At 38.7% G+C, this 24,683-nt stretch overlaps 1 protein-coding gene across 1 annotated transcript in view; it reads right to left on the bottom strand.

Moving 5' to 3' along the window:
- Positions 1-24,683, bottom strand: part of LOC129252883 (endoplasmic reticulum aminopeptidase 2) — a 106,244-nt gene that overhangs the window by 9,136 nt on the left and 72,425 nt on the right. The window contains exon 3 of the mRNA XM_054891023.1: positions 128-268. Coding sequence (XP_054746998.1) covers positions 128-268 — 141 coding nt within the window. The remainder of the gene's footprint in view (positions 1-127; positions 269-24,683) is intronic.

Consider the following 24,683-nt stretch of genomic DNA (forward strand, 5'->3'; position numbering starts at 1 on the left):
TGATTTAAGAAAAGGGAGTAAAGGAAAGAAAAGTTAATTAATATATTTTTACCCACTCAAGCGCTTATAAAGTGAATTTTTGGTTCACTTTCATCCGACGCTACGCTTCTCTGCGCCTTCTTCTTACCCTTGACATCCAACGTCGTCAGATTGGGATGTATTGTCACCATGTAACGCAGAGGACGCGCACTCGTTGGCAGTGCCAATTCCAGCCATGGATAGGGCTCGCCATTCGTCGCAATCGGATTGAAGGGTTGTGTGTCGTTCTCTTCATCCGTTTCGAACCCAGGTGCCAATTTGCCGGCGCACGAACAATCTGCAATGGCAAGCAAGCAAACAAGATGCCAAATGGAGGGTAGTGAAATGTTATGAGAGAAATTCTTGTTACTCATCTTCTTTTAGATTTTTGTATAATTTATTTATAAGAATTTCTTAATACATAAGGATTTGGGGAGTACAATACACACGCGTATTTGTTTACAACTAGGCAAAAGTTTTTTTTTTTTTTGTTAAGAATTAAAGTTACTATATATATATATATGTATGTATAATATTTATATATTTTGTTTCAGACCTAAAACAGCTGATTGGTGTAAATGTGTTTCTAAGTAAAAAAAACAAACGAGATTTAGTTGATTATAATTTGGTGTTTCTTAATGCACTATTCGAGTGTTTATTTTTAGACATAAATACACGCACACTCAAAATAAATAATTTCAAATTATAGATGTAAACTAACATTAAAAGTAGCTTATTTTTTAATAAATAAAAACAGTTATGTTTGTTCACTTACAGCTATAAATTTGTATATATATACATACCAATACTCATGCATTAATAGATTAGAATGGGCAGAAAATTATTTCGATCTAAGAATCTTCCCCATGCACTGATTAAAATTACATGCACTGCATAATTACTTCATAAAATTAAGAAAAACAAAATATTAACACAAAAATACAGTAGCTTAAGTAGAAACAAGCGCATTCCGCCGTTGCGGAGTGGGCTTGTGCGTGATTAGCACTCGATAGGACCCACTGTGGCATGACGCATCAAATGATAGAAAATAATTTTTCTATATTAGTAGCGGTTGCCACTCGACCGGCAATGGTAAGCCTCCGAGTCTATTTCTGCAGTGAAAATCTACTCATAAAAAACCATCGGATCTCCAAAAAGCTCAAACATTAGCTCGTCACTTACCTCGAGATTTTACCCCACATGATAAAAATATGAAAAATACGACGTGAAAGAAGCGATAAAAAACTTAAAACCAAGGAAGCCCCCTCTCATCAGTAGAGAAGTACTTAAGCGGCTTCCAGAAGAAGGAATATCTTTCCTCACGCATATGAACATGCCTCAATATAAACTGGCTTCGTTCCTCCCAATGGAAAGTTACACAACTAAAAATGATCCGGAAAAAGCGCCGAAAAAGTGGAATCTTATCGCCTCATCAGCTTGTTGCCTATTATCTCAAAAGTTTTGGAGTCACTACTTCTCAAAAGAGTGATGCCCATAATTGAAGCCCAGAAATTAATCCCAAATCACCAATTCGGCACGGGCATCAGCTGTCTGTAAGTTGGCGAAATGACAGTCCAGAGTATTGTTTACAAGCCACGGAAGCATTTTGTCGAGAGTAAACGCGAAACAAGAAAATCAGTAATGGATTTCAAACGTATAAGTGTGATTGCATTATATTTGGCTGGAAAATCACAACCAGTGATTGATTGTTCTTGAGCTCGAGCACCTTAAAGTAAATAAAGTTTTTGTTTATCGTACCATCACTCGTTGGAACGATACTGGTAGCATCGTGAAAGGTCATGGGGGTGGTCATCAAAAGACTGCAACGTCATGTGAAATGGTTCAAAAAGTGAAGAAGCGACTTGGACGAAATCTCCGACGAAGTGCCAATAAAATGGCGAAAGAACTGAAAATATCTGACCGTAGCATCCGCCGCATACTGAAAAATGATCTCAAAGTCATGCCTTACAAGATCCAAAAGGCGCTTGATCGTACACCAAAGCAGCAACACGTCCGAATTGAGAGAGCGAAGGAGTCGCTTCGCTTGGCAGAAAGCGGTCAATTTCCCAACATTGTGTTTCCTGACGAGAAAATTTTTCAAATTGAGCAATTCGTTAGCTCTCAAAATAATAGGGTTTATTTGACCGACTGTTCATACGGCAATATGAGTCATCGATTGACCACCAGGAGGCAGCATCCGCAAAAGGTAATGGTTTGGGCCGCTGTAACCGCAGATGGGCGCTCTTCAATCGTTTTCATCGAGCCTGGCGTTAAGTTAAACGCGAAATATTATCTGGAAAGTATTCTGGAGGTTCTTTTGAAGCCGTGGGCAGACGCACATTTCCGTGGCAGGCCATGGACGTTTCAACAGAACTTCTCACAAAGCTCTAGCATATGCGGACGACGTTGCCTTTTTGGTAATAGGCCTTTCGCTTGTGAACATCTGTAGGAAAGTGCAGAAAACTCTAGATATGATTGACACTTGGTGCTGTGTAAATGGGATTACGATAGCAAACTTCTATGGAAATCACATGTTGAAACAAAGACATCCAGAGCACTGACTGCCTTCTGGCAGTGCAAGGGTGTTTTTGGGAAAACGTGGGGTATTTCTCATAGCAAGGTCCTATGGTTCTATACGGCTATGATAAGACTTATTATCACCTATGCATCAGTGGTCTGGATGAGTATACTCTCTCTCGTGAGAGTCAGGAGGAGACTACAACGCACTGTGGTCATCTGTGGTACTGGAGATTTTCCGACTACTTCGGGCCCGGCATTAGATGCTCTGATTAGTCTACCATTTAATGTTTTCATCCAAGGAGAGGCCTTGAAGGCCATCTGCACGCTAAAACACAAATTAGAATTAGTACGGCCCCTTTCCGGCATTGGACAACAGAGTAGGCATGGACTTCGATCTAACGATCCTCGTCATGCCCCTTGACTCTATGCCATCCAGAGTCGTGCTTGACAAGAGATACAGTATTTTGCTGCCAGAGGCTCAAGTGCTTTCCCATTTTCACGGATAGCTCCGGGACCGCGCACGGCTCCGGCTCTGGGATCTACGTGGAATCCAGCGGGACAAAACTGCACTTTGCTCTTGGAATGCATGCATCTGTATTTCAAGCGGATGTGTATGCTGTTCAAGAAGCTATGAACTTTGTTGTGGAAAACAGATGGAGAGGTAGATTTATATGGGTCTACAGGGACAACCAACCTGAGGTCATGGCTTTACACAGCTCGCCAACCACTTCAAGGGTAGTTGAGTCCTGTAAATCTAGGCTGAACTATATCGTTAGACATAACAGCCTGATGCTAACATGAATCCCGAGACACGTGGGTATCGCGGGTAACGAGGTCTCTAAATCTTTAACCAGAATGGGCTCTGAGGCCAACTTCCTTCCCGTCCTGTCATTAAGCAGAGAGGACTGTAGGAGGCTGGTTGGACTGATGACGGGTGCATGATAGTGTACTCTGCCTAGCATGTGGAGAGGAGAATGAGACGGTGGACTACTTTCTGTGCGTCTGCCACGCCGTCGGACGAACCAGGCTTGAGGCCTTTGGCACTGATGTGTTAAGGAGCGACCACCTTGGCTCCTTGGCACCACAAGATCTACTCAGATTTCTTCGGAGATCGAGTAAATTTAAAGAAATTTAAAAAGCGAACCCGAGTGCAGTACAATGGACTTAATTGTGTCTGAGTGCTGTACTAGTATTTCCCGATAAAAAAAAAGGTGCGGGCCAAATTTGCAAAAGTTGAAAACAATCGAGAAGGTTGTGCCATGATTAATTACGTACTACTTCTGGAATGGTAACTGTATGAAACCTTGCAGGGCACATCAAGGAAAGTTAACAACTGTTCAACAACTTTACAACCCTAAATTATTTATTTTTAGTATTGGGAGGATAATATTTAAAATAAGTTTTAAAAGTTTCTACAAGTGAACCAAGAATGGCTAAGCAACAACGTTCCGAACTTCATAACGTTCTCACTCGCAATGGCTCTCAAATTCACCAGACGCGATTCCGATGGATTATTCTCTTTGGCCCATTTTGGGGAACAAGGTCCGAACAAAGATTCATCAGTCTTGAGGCGCTGAAAAAAAGCATTGACCGCGAGTTGGCCAGAATACCTGCAAGTCACATTCAGTCAGGTTGCGATTAGTTTCTGGACCGTCTCAAGGCCATAGTCAAGGCAAAAGGTGGTCATATCGAGTAAAAGTAAATTGATTTTTAATATTGGATTATTTTCACACAGTTTTTACTTTTAGTTGAATAAAAGTAATTTTCCAAAATAAATGTATGACCTTTTTAATTGATTACACTTCGAGTGGCAGAGCTTCAGCTCTGCGCAATGGTGTGCCTCAAGGCAGTATTATGGGTCCTATCTTATAATTGCTTTACATTCACGATCTACCAGTTACTGATGAAACTATAGTCGGAACTTTTGCAGATTCACTCCCTGATTTAACTTCTCTTAAACTCCAAAAAATGAATTGTTTAAATAGCTCGAGCCATCGAGGCTGGAAAATAATATCAAATGAGATAAAATCTGTTCAAGTTACCTTTACACTCAATCGTAATACTTGTTCACCAGTTAAACTCAATAATGTAATCATACCCCAAGATAATGTGACCAAATATCTCGGAATTCATCTTATCGAAATACTCCAAAAATTCAACCGAAAACTCTCAAAAAAGGATCGCAAATCGCCAAGTTCCACAATAGCGGAGGAAATCAAAAAGCTAGCCACATCACTAATATAATATAAGACATCTATCGCACCTAAGTCCCTTACTTACAAAAATTACCACCAATCCCATTTCCTTTAACAGATTGAAGAGGAAATCAACAATAGATCTCATATGCTAAAGAGCTTAATTTGAGGAATTACACCACTGAGTGCTTTGCAATCATGTCTGGTGAAGTATCTTGGTTTTAGTATAAATATTTTTAAATCTTATTAAAAATATCGCAATGACTAAATGGATAATATACGCACGCACATATTTTTGGTTTGACAGTCATAGTGATATACTTGGCTCATAGAAAGATAAATAGATTTGGTTTGATGTTTGCACTTCGACCTCATGGTTTTTTCTGCGCTCTACTCATGAGAGTACCACCGCCAGCTCCCTTGTTAAACTTATGATAGAGCTGGGTTGGACTGATCGTTTGTACTTCTTTCTTATGGCACATACTTACAGGCCTTTCTAACTTGGCTCATACAATGGAGAATAGAAGAACAGGTCGTTCGAAGCACTTGGAGTTATCTTTGCTAGCCATAATAAAGGTTCAAAGGGTCGAGCTGGCAGACATTATAACAAGGACAATCGGATTCAACTTGAATAACACATCACTGTTGTGGAGCTGGTGTTGACCTTCCAGAAGTGTCAAAAATATTCAAAGAATTCCAGCTGATCTTCCCCATTAGATTTACCCAGAAGAAGTTAAAAAAGAAAAATACCGAATCAGCTTCTTAGATGAAAACATTTAAGTAGTTATTTTTAGAGGAAACTATTGAAGCATCGTTCTGCTGTTTATGAAAGCTATCAAATGTTCGACTTCTAATATATCTTTTTCAAAAGCTTCTTATCGAGTTCTAGCAAAGGCAGAACAAACGCACAGCAAAGGTTCCAGAGGCTCATCCTTCTCAAGGCAGCAAGAGCAAATGTGGCTGGTATGTATACCAGTAAGATTCAGTAAGCATTCCAACAAGTTGCTGTAGTCCCATCTACTTAGCGAGAGCGTATATTGCATTCGCTCTTCTGAGATTGAGAGCAACTTGAGTTTAGCGCTCTACAGCCTCGTTGTTATCCTTCAGCTATCACTGAGTAAAATATGAATTCATTTTTCTGATGGTTGCTCCATCGAATAATAGCTATTCCACTACAGTGTGGAGTTTCCTATCTCCCATCGGTCACGTTCCCAGATGGCGGATAGCGTAACATTCGTCAGATATGCAGGGTAGGTGAGAAATTAAAAACCACTCGTGAAACAAAATGGGCAACACCTGCTTGGAGGTTTAGGTAGTTTTCATTTCATTTTTCATCAAACTAGGATAGGCGGGCTAGCTACCTAATTTTTCGAATCTACATAAATTGCTAACAAATCGTCAATACGCTAAAGGCGCCACTAGTAGTTAAAGGAAAGCATATATCTATATATATATATATTAAGTCGGGTCGATTCAAAAATCGCTCATTGCCCTGTGTAAATCGTATTCTAGGGATCAAAATAAGAAACTTTGCCGAAGGAACCATACCTCTAAAACGAATTCTGATGTCCCCCAATTTGGGTCGAACGAAAAATCCCACTTTGACCCATTTAGAGTGCTCCAATCGAGCCCAAATGTATGACCAACCCCCACTAACTTTGGACGGCCGATCCACCCATGCCAGTGGCACACCCCCTGGAACTCCCCTGGGGGGTTCCCCATACAATCATTTCAAAATATCACCATTTTTGGCCTTTACATGAGAAAAGAAACTAAAAAGTTCGACCCAAATTGGGGGACATCAGAATTCGTTTTAGAGGTATGGTTTCTTCGGCAAAGTTTCTTATTTTGATCCCTAGAATATGATTTTCACAGAGCAATAGGCGATTTTTTTGCCTCCCCACAAATCGACCCGGCCTAATATATATATATTCCATTGACTGATGGCTATTCCAAAGCCCAATCTGGTCAAGCTATCAGCTATCTGCGACTCCATTATTCATGTATGACCGAACTAGTTTTGAAATATTTATAATGCTAATCAATGCTTAAAGTGTAGTTTGATTGTTAGTGAAGATACCAAAACTTCTGCCTCTGCACATATTCTCTATTCTCTAAGCATACCTCGACTTACTTTCGAGGCACATGGCTTCCACAACCTTTACAAATCGTATAATTGTATGACGAAAATCGGAGCTCCGTGAAAAGAGTTCATTGTGCGCTCATGACAACTTATGGTATATGTATGTACGTAACTGTCCCACCGAACGCACTGTTCAGCAAACCATCGGCAAAACTGAGAATAATTTTACATTATTGAATGATGCTCGACCGATTAGACCACATACAGGCCGATGTGAAGAGAATATTGCGGCTTTAATGAGAGTTTCGACTATTTTATGATACTAAAGGGTGATTTTTTAGCTATTACCTTTTTAAACAATTGGTTTAAACAGCTGACGCACGTTTCGTGTTTTGTTTCACTGTCAAACATCTTCAGTTTGGTCTATAATTTAACCATGAATCGTCTTACAAACGAACAACGCTTGCAAATCATTGCATTTTATTATAAAAATGTGTGTTCTGTTAAGAAAGTTTAAAGTCGGAAAATTGTGTTCAGCGACGAAGCTAATTTTTGGATCAATGGGTACGTAAATAAGCAGAATTGTCGATTTTGGAGTGAAGATCAGCCAGAAGAATTGCAAGAGCTACCAATGTATCCAGAAAAGGTCACAGTTTGGTGCGGTTTATGGGCTGGAGGTATCATTGGACCGTACTTCTTCAAAGATGTTGCGAATCGTAACGTAACTGTGAATGGTGAGCGCTACCGTGAAATGATATCCAACTTTTTTTTGCCCAAAATGCAAGAGCTTGACTTGCATGGCATGTGGTTTCAGCAAGACGGTGCCACATGCCACACAGCACGCGTAACAATGGACTTGTTGAGAGGCGAGTTCGGTGAACATTTTATTTCACGTTCGGGACCTGTCAATTGGCCACCCAGATCGTGCGATATAACGCCTTTAGATTATTTTTTGTGGGGCTATGTTAAAGCTTATGTTTATTCAGACAAGCCTGCTTCAATTAACACATTGGAAGGCAACATTAAAGCATTTAAATGTGAGATACCGGCCGAAACATTGGAAAGAGTATGCCAAAATTGGACTAAGGGGATGGACCATATTTTGGGACCAGAATTTTGTGCAGCGAGGAGGTAATTTTTGGCTTAATGACTACGTCAATAAGCAAAATTGCCGTATATGGACTGAAGAGCAACACGAAATCCTTCAGGAAGAGCCATTACATCCCCCCCAAACTAAAATATTAGAATTTTACTTATTTGCTTATGAACCAATGTATGTAAATAAAAATTTCAACATTATTAATATTAATACAAGAGTGCATGCAAAATTGAAAAAAAAAAAAATTTAGCCAGCTAATGCGAGTATTCAAAATAAGACTCAGTTGTATCTCAAGCAAGGAAATGTCTGTAAACTACATCACATGCGAAGAAACGTTTATGTACACATACATACATGCATAAGTCTGTAAATACATGCAAGCATAGAGAGGTATGCAAGTACATAGAAATGTTTTTCAGATTAAATGATAAGTATACTTTTTGAGAAAAAAGAAACAGAAAAAATATGAATAACCCAATTCGAAGTTCATTTATCTTCCTTTAATGTCCTTTCAAAAACGAGAAATACCCTGCACTTTCATTACTATAAATGCCTCAATCGCAACGTGTCTATACTGTCTGGGCCTATAAGAACATTAGTCATAAAAATATATTAAAAGAATACCTTCCATTGGCGCACGGGACGTACCGACGTGAATGCGACTGCTGAGTATAGAATTCATTCGATGAACATCGATCTAAACACTTTAACATTTTACGCATTAATCTGAGGTGAATTTTGCATAGACTGAAGGGGACCCGGTAGTCTAGAAATTTCAAACGATTTTTTGTTTTTTCGATATTTCGAAAGTATAGTAACTTAAGAATATACTGTGAAATTTTCAATATTATAGCTTCTAGAGCCCATTAACTAGATAGAAAGCGGTCCGCGCGTTCCTGTACCTCAAACTTTTTTTCGGCCTGGTGTTGTCAAAAAAAAAAACTATTCAACCGAACCGTCTGAAATTTTAATTTGTTGTTTACAGCATCAATGGCTATCGCCCGTACTAGAATCATATTATTATATTAATTATTTCGTTTTTTTTTTATTAAAAAACTGAAAAACCCCTAATTTTAGAGTGTCAAAAAAATCTGAGGGAGCCTAGTCTGGATAATCGGAAAACAGGATATAAAACGAGTTGGTGCCCTATTTGCATAAATTTTGCGTTCCCAACTGGTGAAGCGTGAGCTGGTGTGCTGTCGTGATGGAAAATGAAAATCACTGGACTTATTCAATTCAAACGAATGCCAACATAAATAAAGAAGCCGATCTGGCTGAAACTTGAAAGAGATGCTACTAACTATACATAACCTCAATACGCGCTTTTTAAACGACCCTCGTACTGCTATACTTTGATGACGACTTTAGACTCGTACACTACACAAACCAACATATCAAGATGCAAAGGTCTGCTAATTAAGATACATCATATACACTAACTTTGGGGTTTTCACGCTTAGTTCCGCCAAAAACGCCCCAAACCTTATTTCTCTCATCGACCTTTATGTAAAACTCCAGATAAGTGCAGCAGTCAGATTGGGCACATTGATAAGATGGTGATAGACCGGATTTGGAGATTTTAGAGGTACATTCTTAAATATAACATTTTAAACTATTCTCCTTCAACTTTTAGGTATTCAACTGTACATTTCGTTTTCGTCAATGCCATCTCTCCATATGAATCTCTTCGAGCAAGAAGAATAAGATGATTTAGCCCGTGGCCTGAACTCCAAAGTTAGAAAAAACTTTTTCTTAATTTTTGATCTTTCACCGAGATTCGAACCGACGTTCTCTCTCTGAATTCCGAATGGTAGTCACGCACCAACCCATTCGCCCACGGCGGCCGCGAATCTTACCCAAGCCAAAAAATACGAAATGTACTGTATGATAAGGGCTCTCGCACAACCTTCATCGGCTCGACAACTCTAGTAATGTAGGCTATCATCTTCTAAACTCCGACTGAAATTTAGCAACGAAGAAGCAAAACAAACAGAAACTTGGCTACAGAAAGCACAACAAAATTTGCAGGATCAAGCTTGTGTAAAAGCTGTCTCTGTTCTGAGATCATTAAAGTTTCTTGATCCAATGCCATCTTATACATCCCATTTGGTATTGATTAACTTGAAGTCTTTAGAAAGCAAAATATCGTTATTTGCGCTCTCGTTTGCTTTCAATGTTTTTACGGGTAAAAGCCTCCTATAGCTTTTAACAATGTCCTTCAGGTGGCAATCACCAGGCCTCTGGATAAACTAGAGGTCGGAACCGACCTTATTAGATGTATCCACATAATGTTTAGCCACAGAACGGTCGGGACAGAATGTCGTCGGTAGCGTTATGTAAAACTAATTGTGAAATCTGCAGATTGCAATCTCTTGGTAAATATTCTGAAGACGGGCCTCGAGAAAATATAAAATACATAGAGCTTAACTTCCCTCAGTAGCGGCAGCTCCATTGGTGCTCTCTGATAAGGTGAATGAACTGGAACTCATCCTTGACAGATTGCTAACGTGGAAACCCAACATTGAAGAGAGAATCAAGAAGACAACATTCACCTTATATAGACATAGGGGCGCTTTTGACAAAAGGTGACCTAAAGTTACATTTTGGCTTCAGTTCTTTTCTGGTGAAATTCGCTGGAAAGGACTTCTATTATGAAGCTGGAGAAGTACCAGAGGCCTGTCCTCTAGCGCTAAACTCTATCCTAAATATATTACCCATGGACATCGCAGGGTAAACTACAGGGTTGCCTCTATTCGTCGGACACATCTGGTAACCCTGTATCTTTTGACAGAGACATCAGATCGCTTAATGACATGCCGCGTTGGAAGTGTCAGTCCAAGCAAATTTTTACCATGGAACAGTACACGCCACGCGAGCGCTCCCAAATTGTTGAAATTTACATTCAACAAAAGAAGTCAATTGTGAAAACTCAACGTGCGTATAAAAAATTAAATAATGTGAAAAGTGCGCCTTCTAAGAACACCATTAAACGTTTGTACGAAAGGTTTTCGACTGGTGATGCGACCAAGGCGATCGAATCAGCCAGTGTTGAGACGTCGCCAAGGACATCCCAAAATTGCCGTTCTCAGCAGTTGGGCATTGTTCGGACCACTTTACAACGAATTATCCGCATTGATTTGCATTTATTCTCGTATAAGATTCAATTGTCGCAAAGATTGTTGGCTGCGGACAAGCCTCGTCGATTGGAATGGGCCCAAAAAACACATGGGTCCGTCGAATATGGGCAACCCTGTACTGCAGCATGAGCAAGCACAAATTTAGCTTTCCGGACCACTGTAGTGTTTTCCAAGCGGAGGTAGCCGCGACTAAAAAAACAGTGGATTGGTTACTTCTGTAATAACTGTAAAAAATGTAAATATCTATTCCAACAGCGAGGCCAGACAATTAGGGCTCTGGACTCGTTGTTTGCGCGTTCGAAATTAGTCTTTAGGGAATGCCTGATTTCTCCCTCCATTGTATCCCATGACTCCGATATTAAGGCTATTTGGGTTCCCGGTCTCAGTGGCAAAGCGGGAAACTTCTGGGCTGAGGAGCTGGCTAGACAGGTGATCCTGAAGACGGTTTCACCGTGAAATGAGAGGAATGGGGTTCCCTTAAAAACCTACTACTGGAAAGATGGGCCTCGCGTCAACTCAAGGAGCGCTGGGTTAGTGCGCAAACGGGTCAAGTCGTGCGATCCTTTTGACCATGGGTGGATAGGGGGTACCTGAGGGAACTGCTAAGGCTAACAAAGTTGAAGCTTTCGGGTTTGGTGAGTGCCTTTACAGGGCATTGTCTGTTATGTAGCTACACTTGCAGAAGCAGTTTGGAGGATAAGGCGGAATCATCTCAGCACGTTCTTCTCAGCTGCTCTGCTCTCGTCGGGCAGAAAACTGGACTCTCATTTTTTAGCTACACCTGCGGTTATATTAGGTTTAAATTATGACCACCGTTGGTAGTCATCCTACAATCCAAAGCCTCTTCTTCTCTTTTCCTTCCTGTTTGGTTATTTTCCCTCTGTTTTTCCTCTTCTTCTCTTTTCCTTCCTGTTTGGTTATTTTCCCTCTGTTTTTCCTCCTTCTGTATGGAATCACAACAGACGAACTTTAGTTCTTTGCTCAAGTAGGTCCCTCGTGGGCAGCCATTTATCCTAACCTATGGGTAACATTTATGGCCCATTTCTGCTTCAAAGTATTAATCTTGTTGCAAACTCCACGAATTCTCCGTAACACTCTTCCTGTTCATTTAAATAAGTTCAATACAAATTATGCGCGTAATATTCCTATTGAACGGGCACTTCTTAATTTTATTGAGATCGCCAACTCTAAATTGCTAGATTTCTCAGTTTCAAAGAAAAAACTTTCTCTACTATTCAACTCTATCTCTTGGTTAGTTAGGCTTAAGTTTGTAATTTAAGCATTTTTCATTAAATTCAGTAGACAGTTTCAAATCATGTTTTCTTGAGTTCATGAAAAATGAGTTAATAAATTCGGTTAGGTCTCATAGTCGCAACTAAGATAAATAAAAAGTAAATAAGTTATTCACATAAGAAATATATTTATTATATACATACAGGCATATGCATGTAGAATGAAGAAAGAAAAAACTATTTTTTTTTGCGAATGAAAATTAAAACTTAATTAATCAAATAAAATTATCAATGATTGTATCATTTCTTTTCGCAAATCATACACTTCTACTAATAGTTACGTCAAATTATGATTCTTTTAAATGAGAAATTGCCTAGATTTTAGGAATCGTTTGAAAGCACTAATTTTTAGTTTTATTCTCATTTTTTTAATTGCTTCGACACCAACATGCCATATTGAAAAAATATCGAAAATACGTGAAGAAGGGTAATAGGTGAAGGGATTACTCAAAAGGTAATATTTCTTTAAAAATTTTACTCACATTTTTACCAATCAAACAAGCATAAAGTGAAATCGTTATTTATTTATTTTTTTCAGATTTTTAATTTTTTTTTTTTTCAATAAATATGTAAATATAAACAGAAAATATATATAGAATAAATTGCATTTGGTTAGCAAAAAACGTTTGCAAAAAGTAAATTAAAAACAAACATATTTTTATTTATATCGTACATGGATTCATAAAACTCAGTATCATATGGTATATATGTAGATAGTTGTACTTGTACTCATTTAGTACATATTTATGTATGTATATAGTGCGAATCAATTCGCTGGGTGTGCTCATACATACGAAATATTTTTAGCGATACATACATACTTTTGTATAAGATATGGTGACGATTCTTGGATGAAAACCTAAGTATGGATCGGGAGGCAATTATTTTGTTCTATGTGTTTGCGTATGTATAGGGGTACTAAGTGAGTAGGTGAGGGGTAGAAAAACTAGTTTACGTATGCACTCGTATGTAGTTAAATGTAAAGGGTTTTCCAATAACACTGTGGTACAAAAAAAAAAGTTGGAAAAAAACTTTGGATCGGACATGATGAGGGTTGTAGCTTATGAAAAACTGAAAAGAATGGTATAGGAGAAATTTCCAATACACCCCCAAAATCTCATTTTATGGCCATAAAACCGTTTTTCAGTAGGTTGATGTGAAGAATAACTCCTAACTTCGCCAATTTCCATCCGATTTCGAATTTGCTTTTTTAGTTCGAAAGAACAAAAACAAGCCTTTTTGACAGTGTGTTAACATTTTTTCTGAAATGACAACTGACGAGACTGTAGACGGAAGTATTTGGAATTTTTTTATTTTTTCTCTATTTTTTCGACTTTGGCATAATTTTTACGATATTATCCGATATTGAGGATTTTTTTTAGTACCCTACTGTGTTAGTAAATTTAATTTTGCGTCGAATGAGCTATATTTGACTGTAATTGAATTAAAATTAATAGAGTTGTGTGGGTTTTAAGATTTTTTCTTTTTTTTTTACTACGAGATTTGGTATGCGTTTCGAAGCATGAAAATAATAACAAGTGTCATTATAAACGCATAATATTTATTGGAGTATTGTGCAGTGCAGCACTGTACGGTATGGTGCGGTGCAGTACACAACGGCACTGGTTCCAAACTTAAAAATGCATTGGAAACGGCCCTTTGGAGTTTAGTATGGTACGGTACATTTGTATTTCTTCATCAGTTTTGAATACTTTTCTGTAAGAAATTCGTCATCAACCAAATTCCATTGTTTAAATCGAGAAGCGAGCGTTTCAGATTGTCTTCCCGATAGAAGTATGTAAATCACGAGAAAGATCCTGAAAATCTGAATTTGATACAATGTCTCGTTCTGAAAACTTAGAACCAGACGGAAAGTACTCTTCATCATCAGGTTTATTGTTATCAGTTTGATCATCATCAGCAATGAGTTGAACTTCCTTCAGTTCATGACCTGCAGTTGAGTCAATCATATCGTCCAAGACTACGTGGTTCTTAACAGTTGCAACATCAGCATACTTTATGTGCTTTCGAGTTTTATAACGATGACCGTTTACGTCCGTTTTACAAAAATAACAATCATCTGGTTTATGATAAGGCTGATGATGCCATATCATCGGAGAATATTGAGAAATTTGACTTTTCTGGCAACGTTTTGATTTATATCTTTTGAATTTCAATGAAACAAACAATACAACTTTGACGTTTTAATAAGGTTAAATTATAATAACAAACTTCTTTTGTTAATCAATGTACAGAGTGAACTTTGGTACACTTGGGAGCTTTTTCATATTTCTATTGAAAAAAAAAGTGCTATAATATGTCAAATATTTTCGTAAGTTCTAACCAGTTCTGTTGTATGCAGTACAGTGTACTCTTATGTATACATATACACTCCAATAAATATTACGTATCTATAATAACGCATCAAAACACGTCCTTATTCCCATTTAGCGTAAGCTATACCAACATTCCAAATTAGTAAAAAAAAAAAACAAAAAATCTTAAAACTCGCACAACTCTACTAATTTTAATTCAATTACAGTCAAATATAGCTCATTCGACGCAAAATTAAATTTACTAACACAGTAGGGTACTAAAAAAAATCCTCAATATCGGATAATATCGTAAAAATTATGCCAAAGTCGAAAAAATAGAGAAAAAATAAAAAAATTCCAAATACTTCCGTCTACAGTCTCGTCAGTTGTCATTTCAGAAAAAATGTTAACACACTGTCAAAAAGGCTTGTTTTTGTTCTTTCGAACTAAAAAAGCAAATTCGAAATCGGATGGAAATTGGCGAAGTTAGGAGTTATTCTTCACATCAACCTACTGAAAAACGGTTTTATGGCCATAAAATGAGATTTTGGGGGTGTATTGGAAATTTCTCCTATACCATTCTTTTCAGTTTTTCATAAGCTACAACCCTCATCATGTCCGATCCAAAGTTTTTTTGCAACTTTTTTTTTTGTACCACAGTGTAACAGGTGTTATTTTGAATAGCCCGCTATTTCGGTAGATGTCACTTTTGAAGCTGTCATTTTTTGATATTTGACAAGTAGAAACTACGCCATTAAGGGAGGAGCCTGGTTTATAAGGTCAAAAAAATCATTTTTTTTTCGTTTTAAGCGATTCCTAATATATTTCAGAATATTCACACAAAGTTACAGAGCCTAATTCTCAATATTTCCGTAGATACAAAGCCAAAGGTAGGCGAGCGTTAGGTAGTTACGCTGTGAGCGGACAGCTATAGTACAAACTTTATCTTCTTTTCTCGACTTTTCCTTTTTATGATTTCTTTGAATTGGCGTACATGAATGAAAAAAAACTAATGAACCTTTTGAAATGAATCATAGCTTGTTCCCTTCAGTATTAAATTCTCTTCTTTTTGAACTAACAAAATAGATAAAAAAAAAAAATTTTCTAGATTTTTATACCAAGTTGAAGTGAATTTTTTTTTTATAGAAAGGCATTTTTTTCTTTAAAACCTCCAAAAAGTTGAAATTTCGGAATTTCTCTCAGTTTTCTTAGTTCATCTAGAATAAAAAATCATGATAATTAGAAATCCATTTGAATTTTTTGCTTTAGATAATAATTACGAGCTGTATCTTGTACGCCAGTTGGAAACTCCAGCGTTGCAGCGCTCTACTAATTTCTATGTTAAACATTTTTTTCAACTTATTTTAACCAGTACCAAAATTTTTTATACTTTTTGAATGTTGATTAAAAGATAGAAAAAACTTTGCAGTGCTAAATTAATTTTTTCCTTAAAAAAAAAAATCGCAAAAAGATGCAATTTATAGACCTCATAAACCAGGCTCCCCCCTTAATAAAAATGGAAAGATACACGCTTAAACAACGCATTGAAATTATTAAAATTCACCATAAAAATGGTGAAAATTTGGCAGAGACGGTTCGTAAAACTCGTCGGACCGCATTACAGAAATTGGTGAAAAAATTCGAGCTGTTGGGACAAGTTAGTGATGTGAAGAAAAAAACCCGTGCACGTCGCTCAAGAACAGCCAAAAATATTGCTGTTGTAGCCGAAAGTGTTGAAGAAAACCCCAGTTTCTCCATTCCTCGTCTTTCTTTGGAATCAGGCATTCCACAAACGTCATTACACTACTATATTTTTCATAAAGATTTGGATCTTAAGGCTTATAAAGTCCAGTTAACACAAGAACTCAAGCCGCCCGGTCATCAAAAACGATATGTCTTTGCTGATTGGGTCGTTGAAATGCTTGAAAAGGATCCGGAATTCCATCGAAAAATCATCTTCAGTGCTGAGGCCCATTTCCACCTCGATGGCTTCGTCAACAAGCAAAACTGTCGGATCTGGGGCTCAGAAAATCCAAGAGTTATTGTTGAAAAGCCTCTCTATCCTCAACGTTTGACTGTTTGGTGCGGTTTATGGTCCGTCGGAGTCATTGGACCTTACTTTTTCGAAAATGAAGCTGGAGCAACAGTTACGGGGAATGGATTGCACTATCGAGAGATGATTAGCGATTTTTATGGCCGGAATTGGATGGTATTGATCTGGACAAGGTATATTTTCAACAAGACGGCGCTACGTGCCACACAAGCAATGAAACCGTTGATCTTTTACCAAAATCACACCTCTTACTGGAAAACCTTTTATGTTGACTACCTACCGTAGCGAACAGTGAAATCTGGACACTCAGAAACAACAATAAAACGATGATTTGCTGACTTCCGACGTGGACGTAGAAACACCGATGATGCACAACGTAGTGGACGTCCAAATGAGGCGGTAACATCAGAAAACATCAAAAAAATCCACAAAATCATATTGAATGATCGAAAAGTGAAGTTGCGTGAGTTAGCTGACATCGTGAAGATATCAAAAGAATCTGTTGACTTTACATTGCATGAGCATTTGACTATGAAAAAGCTTTGTTCAAAATGTGCGCCGTTTGCTCACTGTTCGGTTTCGTTAAGACAACGATCTTGTCGCAAGTCTCTCAAAACAAGGTGAAAACTATATTACAAGAATCGAACTTTGAGTTGCTCTCACATCCACCGTATTCGCCTGGTTAACTTAAAAAAGCTGACCTAAAAAAACTGCTCGCCAGTGAAAAATTTCGCTCGAATGAAGAGGATGCCGCTGAAACTGAGGCCATTTTGAGGCAAAAGATGAATCGTTCAACAAAAAAGGTATTGAAATGTTAGAGCAGCGCTGGCATGATTGCATTGTTCTGGAAGGGAATGACGTTAATGAATAAAGCTCATTTTGAACAAAAAAAAACGTGGTTTGTTAGGCCCGGTACTTTTCAGCCCATGTATTATTTTGCGCCTTTGAGACTCTACTAGTGATAATCTGATATTTTTATCAGGAAATATGGTATTTTTTAGCACAAACTTTGTCACTTACGAGCTTTATTTATTCTTTTTCAGTGAGTTGAGAATTAACTGGTGAAAATTTTCGTGCGATGATTTATTACGATTTTCGGCGGGGATTATCGAGAGAGGAGTGTAGTGATCAATTTACTTAAACTTTTGGTGTTGAAACAACAACAACACTTGCCCGCTATGAAACGCTAGTAAAACGAGTTCCAACGTGGCCGTCGATCATTGCAAGATGCATTTCGTGAAGGCCGTTCAAAAACGATTGTCCTTGCAGGATCAGCAGTGACATATTGCACGATAGAGACAGCATGGGGCATTACGAGGCATCAGCGTACATACAATATTGCATTAACATTTGGTCATCAAGAAGATAAAATACCGCATGATTCGACAATTGCCGAAAAAAGGATGGTGTTATGAAATGCTGAAAAAACTCAGCCGCGGTGATTCAAAGCACGTCTATGACATCATAGCATGTGACAAATTTTGGATCTATGTTTATGAAGCGAAAACAAAACAACAATCGACAGTATGGGTGTTCCAGGACGAGGTTAATCCAACAAAAGTTGTTCGCGAAAGAAGCACCTCAAAGCAAATGGTCGCCTGCTTTTTTTGAAAAATCTAGGCATGTCACCACTCTACCACCAGAGAAACTTAAAACAGTTTATTTTAATGTCCATTTTTTTGCCAGAAGTTTTCGGAAAATTTAGGAACACCAACCTCAGAAGACGAGTAATCCTTCACAAAGAGGGTTTTTGAGCACTCAAAAGATCGAAGTAATAGATCCCCAGCCTTGCAGCACTGATTTAGCACCTAATGATTTTTTTTTTTTGCCTGAAGAAGCTGTTAAAGTCCTTAAACAGCTCATTTTAGTGGTATTCACTTGTGAGTGCACAAGTGTTTTAAAAATTAGTTCTAACGAATGCTAAAGAGTATAAACTTCCAAGGAGAATATTTATCAAATTTGGAGAATTTGTCATTATTGGGCGTAAAATATAAAAGCAAAGCCTCATATGAACTAAGTGGCAAAAAAAATTGCAAGCCTACGTCCAATTCCGATTCCGTCCGCTATTTTATGTTATATTAATAAAAACAATGAAAGTTCTCAAAAAATGCATGACGAGAATACTTGCCTTTATTCTAGTAAAATTAAAAAAGCTAAAAAAATTATTTCCACTATCAGAAACTTTAAAAATTTGTTGGGCCGTTTTCTCACAAATCAGCTGTTACTTGACTTTGTAAAAATTTAGATGGCGAAGTGGACCGATGAACTACGTGCGTTCGCAATCGAAGTGCGCAATATCCGCAAGTGTAGAAAAAAAGTGAGGACCCAGATGTCTAAACCTTTGCCCAACGAGAGCAGGGCAGCTGAGAAGATTCCACCTCATCCTCCAGACAGCTTCTGCAGAAAGGACTTGAAGCAATCCCAAAGCCTCACCGCATGGACACCTAACAGACAATGTCCAGTAAGGATACCTATGAAATTCGAGAGGTACGGTTTTGTTAGCCTTAGAAGTTCCCGCCCGCGATCTACCCGCGGCCAGAAGGACCGCGCGACTTTTCACGTTTGCGCACTAGCCCAGCGCTCGCTGAGTTCACGCGACGTCTATATTTCCAGGAGCAGACCACAGGCTCTCAAGGGAACCCTATTCCTCCCATTTCGCGGTGAAACCGTCTTCAGGGTCACCTGTCTAGTCAGCTCATCAGCCTAGCAGTTTTCCTCCATGCCGCCGCGACCGAGAACCCAAATGGGCCTAATACCAAAGTATTTCCCGACTAATTTCGAACGCTCAAACAATGAGCCCAAGGTCGGAATAGATATTTACATCATTTACTGTAATTACAGACGTAAGCAACCAATCCCCTTCTTCTTTAATTGCGGCTACTTCCGTTTGGAAAACACTACAGTGGTCCGGAAGCCTAAATTTAAGCTTGATGGGGAGCTCTTCGCAGAATACTCCCCCAACAACACTTTCATCCGACTTTGAGCCATCCGTAAATATGTTTGCAATGCTCTGCCTGCAGTGGAATAATTGGACACAATATTTTGGAAAATCGTCTGGGGCAAGCAATTTCTGTGAACGGTGTCTCCTATTAACGCATGCTGAACGATTAATTTCTACTAGTAATGAGAGAATATCCTGCCTTCAGTATGCACACATAGATTCAGCAGGATGGCGCCGCACCGAGCACGGCCAGAGAGGCCATGGCGACACTGCGTAATTTCATCCCTTACGAAGTGATGACTGTTTCGATGACATATTCTGGCCAACCACGTCGCTCGATCTTATCCCTATGGATTTTTTTTGTGGGGGTACTTGAAAAGTAAAGCCTATAAAACAAGCCCAGCGACCATCTCAACACTAAAAGAAAATATCATTTATGAGGTTCATGGCATCTCTGCATCACTTATCCAGCGAGTGGCACGGAGTACGGATGCCAGATTTCAAGAGTGTAATGGCCTTGAATATTCAGTGAAGAAGAGAAAATGTATTGTTTAGCCCCTTCTTAACTTCGGTTGCACCTTTAATCAGCCACTAACTAAATTATTGCCCTTCCACAAACCATCTAGCGTATGAGACCTTTAAAAATTAAACCTGTCATGTTCTTTATACTCAACACCACCCCTCCTCTCATAAGCTGCTACAAGCATGCAATTTGTCCTGTCAGTTGTTGTCAATTCAATTAACCTGCCCGTATTAAACGCCATTAAATATGCAATGGCAACTTTATGTTTGTGCTCTGCATAAATTAATCGTGTTTTTTCTTCTTTTCTTTCCGCTTAACTCTTCTTTTGCTACATTCCATTTTTCTATTATTGCATTAATTACTTTTTTCCCATCCTCTTTTGTTAGTGACAAAGAGTAACGGGTTTAAAAGGGTGATGAATGTAAAAAAACAGCTTTTTAACACAAACACAGATCTTGTAGATATGTACCTATGTGCTCGTATATGTACAGCTAGAGAGATCCCACGTGGGCGTTCTTGATGTTTTCACAAGGCAAACCTGTTGGCACAAAGGACCTCTGTGTAATATGTTTAATTGAAGCTGACGACGCACACAAACGCGCACACACTCGCATATCGACATACGCAAAAGTGTCACGCAAATTGAAAATGCATTAGTTAAGTCTTGCTAGTGATTCTGCGGTTATTACTTTATGTTCAACTTATTAATAAACTTTGCTAGTTTCTGCTTTTCACAAAATCGATGCCCGTGTGTAAATTCAATTATCGAACCAAGAGTGTGAAGAAGGTACGGAGTCGTTCGCTGTATAAACTCAATCAGAGCATTTATCAGTTCTGATAGGTGGAAGAAAGTCTTATGATTGACCTACCATCGCTAGGCTCAAGGACAAGCTACTACTGACTCTAATCATGCATGAAAAATATTGATAACCCTAACATTGACAACCCTCGGTGGGTGATAGAAAATTTTACGAGATCGCTTCAATAAGTATCCGTGTTTGATGACAGAGGGCGTTCCTAAGGGAAGTTCGTGTTAGCATCGTGTGATGCCATCTATCAAACGACGGCAAAACAAATTTCAGACTGATTGATAGGTTAGCTTGGCTTTGGCAGCTATTCAAGTAAGACTTGTTTCGTGATTTTCGCTAAGATGGAAAAGGAGCAGTATCGTTCGGTAATGCACTTTTTGATTTTGGATGGGAAAAAATGCGAGGAGATAAAATCAAAGTTGGATGCTGTCTATGGGGACACTTTGCCATCTATGAGCACAGTAAATATTGGTTTAACGAATTTAAACGTGGGCGCACATCCGTGTTTGATGAGGAGCGACCAGGACGCCAGGCAGACGTGGTTACCGAGGCAATCATTCAAAAAGTCCACGACATGATTCTAGCTGATCGAACAGAGGACATAGATGTGTTGGCAGGAACGGCATTTAATATTTTACATGATAAGTTGGAGATAAAAAAATTGTCGTCCAGGTGGGTACCGCGTTTGCTCACAAGCAACAACAAGCGGATGCGGCTGTTAACTTAAAAGCAGTGGTTGGATCAATTTAAGCGAGATCCGAAGGAATTTTTGCATCGAGTTATCACCGTTGATGAAACTTGGATTCATAATTACAGACCAGAAATTACGCAACAATCAAAACAATGGATTTCTCCCGGTGAACCTGCTCCAAAGAAGGCCAAGATAGTCCCATCGGCCAGAAAGGCTATGGCGACGATTTTTTGGGATGCGAACGGCGTCATTCTCATGGATTTTTTTATAAAAATGAAGAACGATCACTGAACAATTTACAGTCAGTTACTGGACTGCTTTCCCAAAAAATTGAAAGAGACACGACCGCATTTAGCGTAGAAGACGGTTCTGTTTCACCATGATAAGGCACCAGCCCATTCATCCGGAGTTGTCGCCACCGAGCTGCAGGAATTGCATTATGAATTACTACCGCACCCCCCGTATTCACCCGATCTGGCTCCGTGCGACTTGTGCCCTAACATGAAAAAATTTAGTTCAAACAAAGAAGTCATTGCCGAGACAGGGGCGTATTTTGGAGAGTTCGACAAATCCTATTTTTTGAGAGGTTAAAAAGTGGGGGTAGCAAGGAAAACTTGGGATTGGATATATTCTACCATAAAAGAACCAATATTAACTTGTGACTTCTTAATATGGCGGCTTGCCTTCAATAGGCAAAAAGTAAGGGGCATACAATTAACACATCCTGCAGCACGCTGACTCGTTTCGGGACTTTTCTTTTCTTTTTACATTCTCATTTTGCTACTTTTCGCTTGCATGATTGAACTTTATAGTTTTTCACGCGACAACCAAAACATTCTGAATTTTTATACGTGCACCATGCAACACTTTTTTTCACTAATTCTATGTAGTTAGTAATTAAAGTGCGATATACACGTAAATATATTTTAAGTCGTGAAAAATCGATACGTGATTAATTATTATCCCACAAAAGTCTTAGGTAGGTAGGTGAAATGGTTAAAGGGACAGTGTGGCACTCCTCAAGTAGCTCTAAAGCGCCGTTTTGATACCATTATGAGACCTCCAACAGGCAGATATCTACAGGCAGCCAGAGCTGTCGATATAATGGAGAAGGTTGATGGGATTTAGGTTGGCGCACTGCCCCTAGTCGTCTAGCTGCCAAACCCGAACATTTACAGAGAAAATGCTCTACAGTCTCCTTCTCTGAAAGCTCCCCACCACAGAAGTCTTCAAATATTGAAAAATATTTCTTCTCCAAAAGAGTTCCGAAAGGTTATCCTGACTTGGATCCTATTCATCTACACCGGAAATGCGTTACAGCATTCTCGGCAGTAGGACTCAGTTAGTAGGGAACTGAGTGGAACTCCTATATCTTGGTAGATGGGCCAATAGACGTTGTCTCTGACTATAAGATAACCTACCTAGATTTTAACTTTCAGGTACGATTCCCATCTAGAAGAGAATGAAGAGGAAATCAAGTTGCCGGTACGGAAGTCTTGCGTCTCTATACCGTCGAGTCCAAGATGGACTGTGATAGTGTGGTGTGTGTTTATTCCAAGGGATATGGCCTTGCTCAATCCCCCTACCAATGTAAAAATAAAAATAATAAAAATAAAATTATAAATCGTCAGGCATCTTTTGTAAGGTGGAATGTATTTCAAAATTGCTTACGAATGTCAGTTTTGAGGCTTATCTTACACAATAATGAAATTAAAGGCAAAATTTAAAGTACGTGAAGTCTGTGTGATATTGAAATTTGTTAAAAAGGGTTGAGTCATGATAAACCGTGTATAAAAACATGATCAAATTAAAATACGCTGATACCTAACTAATGACTGTTGTAATAATTTGTTTGCTTTATTTTATATAGCTGAAAACGAACGAAAACAAAGAATGTCGGCAATGAAATGGTGACTCACACACCCTTCAGATATACTTGCTGTATGTAAAAGTATATTCAAAACAGAGGTAAACGCAGATTCTTACAAAGATATGCATCCCTGCAGGGAAAACCTAATTACTTATTTATTTTTTTTAATTTATTAAGTTGTTTTTAATTTTTTAATTCGTTTAGTTTTTTTTTAATATAATTTATTATTCATTTTTAATATTTTATATTATAATATATTATTTTTTTAATCTAAAATTCTCGCTTTTACTTCTAAATTTCCATTAATTTTGCCACGATTGAAATTTAAGTGTACTCTTCCAAACTCTTCCAAATATACAAGGAAGACCAAGCCATTTGATATATAGATATAAATTGGGGTGAAGCAAAGCAAAGAAACACTGTCGGAGCAAAGCTAAGCTCTGTTGTATCCCAGTAATATGTCCCTACATAACACTAAACTAAACTGGAGGACTACAGTTCATGACACTGACACATGTGACGCCGGTAGATCTCCATACCAAGAAAGCTGGCTACCGTTAGCGCATTAGGATAAATGAAGCGGGTCGCTGGAAAGCTACCTCTGGACCTCGTGACAGTTGAAAGCTGCAATCTGGAAAGCTGCATCTCGGCCTCTTAACAAATGAAATGAATCGGCTCTATAACGTGCAAGAAGCACGGTCCACACCAGTACAAAAAGCGGCTGAGCAATTGCTGACAAATAGTTCGGTGACAGCAACGGTTGGATCAGTCACAAAGCGGTCGTTGCACCTACAAACTCGTACCATGTGTTAATGAATGGTTAGTAAGAAATCATGGACACACCGACTATGCCCTTTCGCAGTTGCCTAGCGGGCATGGCTGTTTTCGGGATTACCTGCACCATTTTAGGCTGACAGACAGCCCTTTCTGTCCAGACTGCTCGAATACTGAAGAAAACGCAGAACACGTGATTTTTTATTGCGATCGCTTCAGAGAGGAACGAGCTATTCTCGAAAAATCCCTGAGTCATCAACCATCCCCCAGCAGTCTCGTGAAGATATGTGCGCAAGCAGCAGTAAGTGGGAGGCAGCCCAAATGTTCGCAGGTACGATCATGAAGCGATTCCGCCACATTGAT

Source organism: Anastrepha obliqua, chromosome 1, assembly GCF_027943255.1.
Source record: "Anastrepha obliqua isolate idAnaObli1 chromosome 1, idAnaObli1_1.0, whole genome shotgun sequence".
Lineage (NCBI taxonomy): Eukaryota > Metazoa > Arthropoda > Insecta > Diptera > Tephritidae > Anastrepha > Anastrepha obliqua.